General features: G+C 35.8%; 1 protein-coding gene across 1 annotated transcript in view; it reads left to right on the forward strand.

Annotated features, from left to right (window-relative positions):
* Positions 1 to 7,109: 7,109 nt before the first annotated feature.
* LOC133615557 (peripheral myelin protein 22-like) overlaps positions 7,110 to 13,061 on the forward strand; it is a 7,286-nt gene continuing 1,334 nt past the window's right edge. The window contains exons 1-4 of the mRNA XM_061974233.1: positions 7,110 to 7,277; positions 7,768 to 7,856; positions 9,879 to 9,972; positions 10,050 to 10,190. Coding sequence (XP_061830217.1) covers positions 7,779 to 7,856; positions 9,879 to 9,972; positions 10,050 to 10,190 — 313 coding nt within the window. The 5' untranslated portion in view covers positions 7,110 to 7,277; positions 7,768 to 7,778. The remainder of the gene's footprint in view (positions 7,278 to 7,767; positions 7,857 to 9,878; positions 9,973 to 10,049; positions 10,191 to 13,061) is intronic.

Raw genomic sequence — 13,061 nt, forward strand, 5'->3', positions numbered from 1 at the left:
TTACAGATGTAGCGACCAACTGTAGTTACTGACAGTGGGTTTCTGAAGTGTTCCTGAGCCCATGTGGTGATATCCTTTACACACTGATGTCGCTTGTTGATGCGGTACAGCCTGAGGGATCGAAGGTCACGGGCTTAGCTGCTTACGTGCAGTGATTTCTCCAGATTCTCTGAACCCTTTGATGATATTACGGACCGTAGATGGTGAAATCCCTAAATTCCTTGCAATAGCTGGTTGAGAAAGGTTTTTCTTAAACTGTTCAACAATGTTGACAAAGTGGTGACCCTCGCCCCATCCTTGTTTGTGAATGACTGAGCATTTCATGGAATCTACTTTTATACCCAATCATGGCACCCACCTGTTCCCAATTTGCCTGTTCACCTGTGGGATGTTCCAAATAAGTGTTTGATGAGCATTCCTCAACTTTATCAGTATTTATTGCCACCTTTCCCAACTTCTTTGTCACGTGTTGCTGGCATCAAATTCTAAAGTTAATGATTATTTGCAAAAAAAAAAAAAAATGTTTATCAGTTTGAACATCAAATATGTTGTCTTTTTAGCATATTCAACTGAATATGGGTTGAAAATGATTTGCAAATCATTGTATTCCGTTTATATTTACATCTAACACAATTTCCCAACTCATATGGAGACGGGGTTTGTACATATATTGCCAAAAGTATTTGGCCACCCATCCAAATGATGAGAATCAGGTGTCCTATTCACTTTTATACACCACAGGTGTATACAATCAAGCACTTAGGCATGGAGACTGTTTTTACAAACATTTGTGAAAGAATGGGCCACTCTCAGTGATTTCCAGCATGGAACTGTCATAGGATGCCACCTGTGCAACAAATCCAGTCGTGAAATTTCCTCGCTCCTAAATATTCCAAAGTCAACTTTATTATTAGAAAATGGAAGAGTTTGATGGAGGAGGAATTATGTTTTGGGGTTGTTTTTTCAGGAGTTGGGCTTGGCCCCTTAGTTCCAGTGAAAGTGAAGTCAAGTATATTTATATAGCGCTTTTCTCTAGTGACTCAAAGCGCTTTACATAGTGAAACCCAATATCTAAGTTACATTTTTTAAACCAGTGTGGGTGGCACTGGGAGCAGGTGGGTAAAGTGTCTTGCCCAAGGACACAACAGCAGTGACTAGGATGGCAGAAGAACTTTGAATGCTCCAGGATACCAAAACATTTTGGACATCTCCATGCTCCCAACCTTGGGGGAACAGTTTGGAGCGGGCCCCTTCCTCTTCCAACATGACTGTGCACCAGTGCACAAAGCAAGGTCCATAAAGACATGGATGACGGAGTCTGGTGTGGATGAACTTGACTGGCCTGCACAGAGTCCTGACCTGAACCCGGGATGAATTAGAACGGAGACTGAGAGCCAGAGCTTCTCCGCCAACATCAGTGTGTGACCTCACCAATGCGCTTTTGGAAGAATGATGGAAAATTCCTATAAACACACTCCGCAACCTTGTGGATAGCCTTCCCAGAAGGTAAAGGTGGACCAACATCATATTGAACCCTATGGGTTAGGAATGGGATGGCACTTCAAGTCATATGTTAGTCAAGGCAGGTGGCCAAATACTTTTGGCAATATAGTGTACCTCGTGAACAAAATTCCCAATTCAAAACACTGTACAGTTTTTGACCAATGTATGATCCTGTAACGACTTGGTATCGGATTGATACCTAAATTTGTGGTATCATCCAAAACTAATGTAAAGTATCCAAACAGCAGAAGAATAAGTGATTATTACATTTTAACAGAAGTGTAGATAGAACATGTTAAAACAGATATTAACACTATAAATGAACAAGTAGATTAGTCATCAATTTTTACAGCTTGTCCTTCATAATTTTGACAAAATAGAATGGAAAATGACACAATATGTTACTGCATATGTCAGCAGACTAAATTAGAAGCCTTTGTTTGTTTACTTACTACTAAAAGACAAGTTGTCTAGTATGTTCACTATTTTATTTAAGGACAAACTTGCAATAATAAACGTATGTTTAATGTACCCTAAGATATTTTGTTAATAATAATGCCATTTTTTGTGGTCCCCTTTATTTAGAAAAGTATCAAAACCTGGACCGGTACCAAAATATTGGTATCGGGACAACACTAGTTGCTATTGCTGTGCATTTTTGTTTGACAGTTTTGACTTTAGACTTTTTTTGTTTGGTATTTTGGGCTAGTAGCAGCGTAGGAATGTAAACATACAGGCTTTTAAAGTAAAAAAAAAAAAAAAAATCACTTAGTTGGTAAATGATGAAGCTCTTAAATCAAAACACTTGTATCTCAAATCAACCACTCCCATTGCAATGACTTTAAATCAATTTAATTGGTGCTACTCCCCCCACCTCCTCCAAAACAGAACCATTTAAACATATAACATGCTTTTTTAAAAGAAAAACACTCTTTCAAATAAGAAATATTGTATAAAACAATACAATAGATTGTACTACTAACAACTAGAGCAGTTTTATAAAATTACGTAATAATTTACAACATTGGAGAATGTACTTCCACGGTATCTATTTGCAGCCGCTTCTCTGTCAAACACACCATCAGCAGCGTTCCCATATTTTCATCGATAAATGCCCACCGTTTAGATGGTATTTTAACATCCTTGGCCGTCGTTGGACTTGTTCTTCATAAGAACGGTGCAGACTCGCGCCGATACGCTCAAATTTCTTTCTTTAATTCAATGAATATCATCCACTTCTTTTCTGAGCAGTGTACTTCACGCTCACTTTCTTCCTTCCCATGATTGGAAAAACAAAGTAATGGCCATTTCAAGCTATTTGCTAGTGCTTGAAATGATGACCAGATGTTTTGGGTGGGTGTTCCGGGGTTCACTGTGGACGTCGAGTGGATCTAGTTAATAGTCAACTGGTCTAAAAGGGGGGTCTTTTTAAAGGCTGGCGTATACAAATGAGTTTTAAGATGGGACTTAAATGCTTCTAGTGACTTCTACTAAGACAGAGCTGTCAAACTCATTTTAGATCAAGGGCCACAAAAAAATCTACTCCGAAGTGGGCCGGACTGGTAAAATCACGGCATGATAACTTAAAAATAAAGACAACTTCAGATTGTTTTCTTTGTTTTAAAAATAGGAACGAGCACATTCTGAAAATGTAGAAATCATAATGTTATTTTTACATTTACATGTTGCGGTTAATAGTATTCTATTTTTTGTCATTATTTATATTTTCTGAATACATTTAATTTAATGTTCATCGGTCAACTCATTGGTGTTAATTTTCAAGCTATCAAGATGAAAAAATTATATAAAAATCAAATTACAGGATGTTATTTATGTAGTTTGCTCATTTTCCTCGACTAGCATCATCTACAAAGTTACAAAGAATTGCTATTGCGACATCTAGTGGACACATTTAGAACAGCAATTTATTTAATTAAAACATTTCAGGTTAATTTTTATACTTCGCAAACTCATCCCCGTGGGCCGGATAAAACCTGTTCGCGGGCCGGTGCGTTTGACACCCTCTTAAATTGGAAAAACATGTAATATTATATTTTTTAATTTTGGAACACTCACATTTTTTTTGCAATGAGTGGGGAGTTTTTGCTTTGTGGCAACTATTTAAAAAAAACAAAAAAAACATGAATGTCAAAGTTGCTGCCAATTATTTAGTATCTTTATAACAAGTGGTTGTCATGCAGTGGTGTGCCTTCCAGAAATCATGATCATAATTAAAGATAAAAGTATGTTTTAATTTACTTTCCCTAAATATCTAAAAGTATTCATATTCTCTTCATGTCATATTATGCTCCTTCCAGCGCTTGTAGAGTTTTTATCCAATCAGAATTTAGCGAGTTTATGTTGCCATGCTGTACCAAATCTGCCCGAAGCCTTCAAAATCAACAATGTGGCACATACAGTTGATAGACCGTTGCGATAGCCAATCAGATCACGAGTTGTTGTCAGTAAGGCCTTCTAGCTGGCCTAAGTCAGATATATATTGTGATGTTATGAGCTGGGTAACATAAGAACTCCATTACCCAGCATGCCACAGTAGTGAAGAGCATGCGCAGTAGCCCCGTTTAGCCATGCTGGCAGCCAGGTGTTGTTGATGAGCACCTTGTGGAGTAAACTTTAAGAACTCAGCCAACACGCCTCGTCTGCGTCTTTTTATGATTAGACAAGACAACACGTATATTTGCAAGGCCATTTTGAAGAAGGATATTTAAAGAGAAACTACATCTCGTGAGACCATGTCGGCCAACCCCCGGAAGCTCAAATGGGTTCTACAGATTGCGAGTTCAGACATTTTACTTCTTTATTTTTTCATGTTTAATATGTTTATTAAGCGGAAAGTGTTGACCCATAAAGAAGGAGAACAAAACGTTGATTAGGTGGTAGATATACATTAGCAAGGCCATTTTGAAGAAGGATATTTAAAGAGAAACTCCATCTTGTGAGACGACTTTGGCGATGAAATGGGGAAATGGCTGCCATTTCCACTCAAATTAACCGACTACGTCGTCGAATGGGTGCTACAAATCGTGAGTTCAAATATTTTATACCTTTTATTTTTTCACGTTTAATTATTTTTGCTATTTTAATTTATTAAGATATGTTTTAACCCTTGTGTAATGTTCATATTGTTGTTACTCAGTCAGTCTTTGTGGGTCTGATGGACCCGTTGCATTTTTGTGTGGCTTTTAATGCCTCACAATCTAACACTTTTATGTTAAAATACAGAACATCGGAGGGTCAAATGTGCGAGAAAATGAGAGCAGACAGTGTTGACAAACAATGTTGCAACCTTGCGTGGGAACCGCAGGTGCAGAAACACAAAAGAAGAATCCCTGTGGGATGCAGAAACTGGCGGAGAAATCTTCCGTGCAACGTTCATGTTGTTGTTACTCAGCCAGCGTTTGTGGGTCTGATGGACACGTTGCATTTTTGTGTGGCTTTTAATGCCTCACAATCAAACACTTTTATGTTAAAATACTTAACAGATGTTTATTGGGATAAGGTAAACACCTGTTCAGTATTTTAACATAAAAGGTTGCAACATTGTCAACAGTGTCTGCTCTCATTTTCTCGCACATTTGACCCTCTGATGTTCTGTGTACCTACACTCTGTCCTCCTCCTGTCTAGGCCTGCTGTGTGTGTGTGGTACACATAACATCAATTTCCACACTTCTTTTAGCCCCGGGTCCAGTGGACCCGGACATCTTACACGTAATATAAATGTGTGGGGGGGGTGTATGGTGTGTGGTCATTAAATATGTATTCCTCACAGAAAATGAGCCAAAGTCAGTGAGTCTCAGTTTGAAAAATTAATTAATTGTAAAACACTTTTATGTTAAAATCCTGAACAGATGTTTATTGGGATAAGGTAAACATCTGTTCAGTATTTTAACATAAAATGTTGCAACATTGTTTGTCAACTGTGTCTGCTCTCATTTTCTCGCACATTTGACCCTCTGATGTTCTGTGTACCTACACTTTGTCCTCCTCCTGACTAGGCCTGCTGTGTGAGTGGGTGGTTGGTTGCGTGTGGTACACAGAACATCAATTTCCACACTTCTTTTAGCCCCGGGTCCGGTGGACCCGGACATCTTATATGCAATAGAAATGTGTAGGGGGGTTGTATGGTGTGTGGTCATTAAATATGTATTCTTCACAGAAAATGAGCCAAAGTCAGTGAGTCTTAGTTTGAAAAATTAATTAGTTGTAAAACACTTATGTTAAAATACTGAACAGATGGTTATTGGGATAAGGTAAACATCTGTTCAGTATTTTAACATAAAATGTTGCAACATTGTTTGTCAACACTGTCTGCTCTCATTTTCTCGCACATTTGACCCTCTGATGTTCTGTGTACCTACACTCTGTCCTCCTCCTGTCTAGGCCTGCTGTGTGGGTGGGTGGGTGGGTGTGGTACACATAACATCAATTTCCACACTTCTTTTAGCCCCGGGTCCAGTGGACCCGGACATCTTACATGTAAAATAAATGTGTAGGGGGGGTGCATGGTGTGTGGTCATTAAATATGTATTCCTCACAGAAAATGAGCCAAAGTCAGTGAGTCTCAGTTTGAAAAATGAATTAATTGTAAAACACTTTTATGTTAAAATCTTGAACAGATGTTTATTGGGATAAGGTAAACATCTGTTCAGTATTTTAACATAAAATGTTGCAACATTGTTTGTCAACTCTGTCTGCTCTCATTTTCTCGCACATTTGACCCTCTGATGTTCTGTGTACCTACACTCTGTCCTCCTGTCTAGGCCTGCTGTGTGTGTGTGTGGGTGGGTGTGGTATACAGAACATCAATTTCCACACTTCTGTTAGCCCCGGGTCCAGTGGACCGGACATCTTATATGTAATATAAATGTGTAGGGGGGGTGTATGGTGTGTGTTCATTAAATATGTATTCCTCGCAGAAAATGAGCCAAAGTCAGTGAGTCTTAGTTTGAAAAATTAATTAATTGTATCATTTTTCTTTTAAATAAAAAATTAAAACGGGTCCCACAGACCCGAACACCACCAATTTGCTGTTGCGCGTTGATTGATTTTCAAATACGCCAGAAAATAACCCGTTTTGTACACTGTTGATGCGGCTCAACGCCCAGTAGTGCGTGAATGTGTTCCTGTATAGTATTTCTCCAGCAATGGGAATGTGGTGACATAAAAGATGGTATTTTGAGAGGTAATCATTGAAGTCGGACATCACTGAAGGCCTAGGTGGGAAACGCACGGCCCGCCACTGTTGTTATGATATGCTGCAAATGACTTCTTCATTCACAGTCAACAATATTGTGTTTCCAAAATGCATTTATTCAAACTCCAGGGCTCTTTTTATGGTGCATTTGACAGCTAATAAAGTGTCCATTGTGCATAGTGTTGATGGCCAAAAAAAAAAAAGACTGATTAAATGTCATCACGCAACACGATAACATCGGAATTTGTCAAATGGAGTCATAAAAAAAACGTGTTTTTAATAAAAGTACAAACAGGAACACATACCAGATGACAGGCTTGGGCGGGAAGAGGAGTTTAAACAGGGGTGGGCGGGGGGGGAGTGGGCTCCTGGTGACGTGCAGGCCCTGCAGGGCGGTGTCTACGGCCCTGAAAAAGTCCGACTGGGGTGTGAGAGCCACATCTGGAATAGTAACGAGGGAGGAAGACGAGTCGAGAGGAGCACGATCACATTCTCAGCTCCTTTTTTATTTTCCAACCATCTCTCTCTTTTCACGGGAAACCAACTTTTGGACTTTTTGTAAGTTTGGACTACTTTTGTTCTTCTCTTGCGGTTTTTAATGTGTCTTTTTTTGTTGTTGCATTTTCGCTATGCAAACAGGAACTCCCCCACCTTCTTTCTGGACTTTAACTCCGACTTTAACGGAGATTCTGAAGCGGATTAAATGTGATTTATCGTGTAGAAATAACATTGCGAACAAAACAGCAGCGCAGTCACTTTTCCATGCACGTTCCTTTCCTTACTCCCGAAACTTTTAAGTGGTTTAAAGTTCATTTTCCGACTAAAGAATGCCTTGCGACACTTTCATTTCGTCGTAGACGCTTTTTTTTTGGTGGGAAAAGTTAGTTTGTAACAGGATACTCTCTCGCTGAAGTAAACATTGCGGTCTGTGCGAGAAGTGGGAAAATGTCTCCCTCTAGCGTCCGTGGCGAGGAAGTGCATCGATTCTTCCCCTCCCCCTGTTTTAAATCAATTCAATTTGTCTTTAACGTGTGTTTTCTCTTCATAGAGTACTTGAAAATGCTGCTCATCTTGCTTGGAGTGCTCCTCTTGCACCTTATCATCCTCATCCTTCTAATTGTGTCAACAGCAGCCAGTGTAAGTACTTTTTTACATCCTTTATATGCATATTTTAGAGTAAACATATGGAAAAATGGGATTATGTGTATGATCTACTTTATATTTTCCCATTGAAGTTGTCATAAAAACTCTAAAAGTAGAGTTTAGGAATGTGGCTAGTGATGTAAAGCTCAGGAAAAAAAAAAAAAACATGAATCAGGGGTGTCATTTTAGATCGGGGGGCCACATGGATAAAAATCTACTCCCAAGTAGGCCGGACTGGTAAAATCCTGGAACGATAACTTAAAAATAAAGACCACTTCAAATTGTTTTCTTTGTTTAAAAATAGAACGAGCGCTTTCACCTTTCACTGGAACTAAGGGGCCAAGCCCAACTCCTGAAAAACCAACCCCACACCATAATTCCTCCCCCACCAAATTTCACACTCGGCACAGTGCAGTCCGAAATGTACCGTTCTCCAAACCCAGACTGGTCCAGCAGATTGCCAGATGGAAAAGCGTGATTCATCACTTCAAAGAAGGCGTCGCCACTGCTCTAGAGTCCAGTGACGACGTGCTTTAGACCACTTGGTGATGTATGGCCTAGATCAGGGGTGTCAAACTCATTTTAGATCGGGGAGAAAAATCTACTCCCAAGTGGGCCGGACTGGTAAAATCCCGGAATGATAACTTAAAAATAAAGACAACTTCAAATTGTTTTGACGTTAAGTAGATCTAGTTAATAGTGTGAGAGTCCAGTCCATAGTGGGGCCAGCAGGGGATCATCTTGAGTGGAGACTGGTCCACCACCGGGTCCCGACTTTGAACAGCTAGCACCTCATCTGTGGTCACCGAATAACCTCTCCGCACAGAGAGAAGAGGCGGCAGATCAACTGGTCTCAAAAGGGGGGTCTATTTAAAGGCTAGAGTATACAAATGAGTTTTAAGATGGGACTTAAATGCTTCTACTGACTTCTACTAAGATGGAGAAAAATCTACTCCCAAGTGGGCCGGACTGGTAAAATCACGGCACAATAACTTAAAAATAAAGACAACTTCAAATTGTTTTCTTTGTTTAAAAATAGGAACGAGCACATTCTGAAAATGTACAAATCATAATGTTGTTGTTTTTTTTTACATTTACATAGTATTCTATCTTTGTCATTATTCATATTTTCTGAATACATTTAATTCAATTAATCACGTTTAATGTTCACCACCTGCTCAGTGGCCTTGTGGTTAGAGTGTCCGCCCTGAGATCAGGTAGGTCGTGAGTTCAAACCCCGGCCGAGTCATACCAAAGACTATAAAAATGGGACCCGTTGCCTCCCTGCTTGGCACTCAGCATCAAGGGTTGGAATTGGGGGTTAAATCACCAAAATTATTCCTGGGCGTGGCCACCACTGCTGCTCACTGCTCCCTTGTGGGGATGGGTTAAATGCAGAGGATAATTTCCCCGCACCTAGTGTTAAAGTTAAAGTACCAATGATTGTCACACACACACTAGGTGTGGTGAGATTTGTCCTCTGCATTTGACCCATCCCCTTGTTCACCCCCCTGGGAGGTGAGGGGAGCAGTGAGCAGCAGCGGTGGCCACGCCCGGGTTATAATTTTTGGTGATTTAACCCCCAATTCCAACCCTTGATGCTGAGTGCCAAGCAGGGAGGTAACGGGTCCCATTTTTTATAGTCTTTGGTATGACTCGGGGTTTGAACTCACCACTGACCGATCTCAGGGCGAACACTCTAACCACTAGGCCACTGAGTAGGTTAGTGTGTGTGATAATCATTGGCACTTTAACTTTAATTTTCAATCTATCAAGATGAAAACAATGTATCAAAATCAGGATGTTATTGATGTAGTTTGATCATATTCCTCGACTGACACATGTAGCATCAGCTACAAAGTTACAAAGAATTGCTATGGTGACATCTAGTGGACACATTTAGAACAGCAGTTTCTTTCATTCAAAAATTACAGGTTCATTTTTATACTTTGCAAACTCTGATAAAAACCTGTTCGCAAGCCTGATCTAAATGCTGTATGTTGTTGTGTTTACCAGGCCTGGTCTGTAGGTGGCGACACAAGCACAGATCTGTGGTACAACTGCTTGACAAGCAATGGAGGCTATCAGTGCAGCCCGGCCAGCAACGAAGGTTAGTCTAGCATGAAAATGTAGGTTTTAAACGCATGTTTATTATTATTTAAATGTGCGTCACGCCATCGTTTATAGATTGGATCCAGGCGGTGCAGGCCCTCATGATCCTGGCCGTGCTCTTCTGCTTCTTCTCCCTCTTGGCCTTCGTGTTCCAGCTGTTCAGACTGGTGAAGGGCGGACGCTTCTTCTTCACGGCCATCTTCCAGATCTTGGCCAGTGAGTTTGCTCACGCCCAGAAATTTGACGTCTTGTCGTTTGTTGAGTGTGGGTTGAAAAAGGGGGTGGAGCCAAACCCCGCCCACTCGTAGGCAGGGCGGGGGTTGACACTTGAGTTGACCTCCACGTTGTAGAGGAGTCATCGGTGCACGTTGGTAATGTCCGATTGACGTGTTATTTTGACAATTTAAGTTTTTATAATGAATTGCTTGACTCAAATGCCTCATTTTTGACCCTTTAAGGACACCGTACAAAGCCTAAGTGAGCCAAAACAGTCAATAATCATAGTAAAGTGTATAGAGAATAGATAAATATCTAAAATGACTAATAATAATGATCTTTAATGACAATAACACATGGAAAAAATAATGATAAAAAATAAAGTAAGCACAATAAATAGTAATACTAAATCATTTATAATTTGTTATGAATAAAATAAATACCGTACATTATTGTAATAATATAATAAAAAAGTATAAAATTGTTAAAGACTAAAAAACAACGAATAATATATTTTTTTGTAATTAGGAATAGAAAATGGATTAAAAAAACAACAAACCCATAAATAAGTAAACATATTTTAATTAATAATTATTATTATTTTCAGTGAATGAGTACTGAATAAAATAACAGTAAAATGTGACAAAGTCTTAAAAAGCATTAAGAATATTTCATATGTACAATGAATATAATATTTATGCATTTAGGATTATTAAGTTAATAAATTAAGTACGATTTTGGCAAATACTACAATAGTTACTCATAATTATAAACAAAAATCTATACAAATAAGAATAAACATAACGTGTATTATATGAGTATATGGTATTGTAAAGTAATTTCATGAGATATAACAAGTCGTCAATACAAATCTAAAAAATTATATATTAAGAAATAAATAACAATACTTAATAGTAATTGTTTTAATAAATAGTATAAATACTGCATATTAGTAAAATAAATAATACATGGAAACAATATAAAAGAATAAACTATGTTTGATAAAAAATAAAGTAAGCATAATATATAGTAATACTAAATAATTCATAATTTGTTATGAATGAAATAAATACCGTAAAATAGATCATAAAAAGTATAATATTGGTAAAGACTAAAGAACAACGAATAATATATTTTTTTGTAATTAGAAATAGATAATATATTTAAAAAAATAAACACATAAATAAAGATATTTAATAAATAATTATTATTTTGAGTACATCAATACTGACTAAAATTATAGTAATCTGTAAAATGTGATAAAGTTTTAAAAAAACATTAAAAATATTTCATATGTATAATGAATTTAATATTCATGCATTTAAGATTAAGTTAATAAATTAAGTAAGATTTTGGCAAATACTATAATAGTTACTCATAACTATAAACACAAATGTATACAAATAAGAATAAAAATAATGTATATTAAATGAGTAAATATTGTAAAGTAATTTCATGAGTAATTTCAAGTTGTCAATAAAAATCTAAAAAATAAAAAGTAATAAATTACATATTAAGAAATAAATAAAAATACTTTATAGTAATCGTTTTAATAAATAGTATAAATACTACATATTAATAAAATACAATAATACATGGAAAAAATGTAAAAGAATAAACTATATTTGATAAAAAAATAAAGTAAGCACAATAAATATTAATACTAAATAATTCATAATTTGTTATGAATAAAATAAATACCGTAAAATAGATAATAAAAAGTATAATATTGGTAAAGACTAAAGAACAACGAATAATGTATTTTTTTGTAATTAGAAAATGTATTTAGGAAAAAACCCACATAAATAAGTAATCATATTTTAATCAATAATTATTATTTTGAGTACATCAGTGCTGACTAAAACAACAGTAATCTGTAAATTGTGACAAAGTCTTAAAAAAACATAACAAAAATTCCATATATATAATGACTTTAATATTCATGCATTTAGGATTATTAAGTTAATAAATTAAGATTTTGGCAAATACTACAATAGTTACTCATAACTATAAACAAAAATATATAAGAATAAGAATAAACATAACGTGTATTATATGAGTAAATGGAATTGTGAAGTAATTGCATGAGATATAACAAGTCGTTAATAAAAATATAAAATATAAAATGTAATAAATTACATATTAAGAAATAAATAACAATACTTAATAGTAATCGTTTTAATAAATAGTATAAATACTGCATATTAATAAAATACAATAATACATGGAAACAATATAAAGGAATAAACCATAATTGATAAAAATAAAGTAAGCACAATAAATATTAATATTAAATAAGTCATACTTTGTTATGAATAAAATAAATACCGTAAAATAAATAATAAAAAGTATAATATTGATAAAGACTAAAGAACAATATATAATATTTTTTTTGTAATGTAAAATGTATTTAAAAAAATAAACACATAAATAAGTAATCATATTTTAATCAATAATTATTATTATTTTGAGTACATCAGTACTGACTAAAACAGTAATCTGTAAAATGAGACAAAGTCTTAAAAATAATAAATATTAAAAATAGTATAATAGTTACTCATAACTATAAACAAAAATGTATACAATTAAATATAATATATATTATATGACTAAATATTATTGTAAAGTAATTTCATGACATATAACAAGTCATCAATAAAAATCTAAAAAATAAAAAGTAATAAAGTACATATTAAGAAATAAAGTAAGCGCAAAAATATTTTAATAAATATTATAACTACTGCATATTCATAAAATACATTGTATAATAATAAAAATGTATGATACTAGTAAAAACATTTTACAAGACAATCGTTTTGAGCACACGGGCACAATCTAAAAAACCTAGTAATATATAAAATGTGACAAATA

The sequence above is a fragment of the Nerophis lumbriciformis genome, linkage group LG22, assembly GCF_033978685.3.
Source record: "Nerophis lumbriciformis linkage group LG22, RoL_Nlum_v2.1, whole genome shotgun sequence".
NCBI lineage: Eukaryota > Metazoa > Chordata > Actinopteri > Syngnathiformes > Syngnathidae > Nerophis > Nerophis lumbriciformis.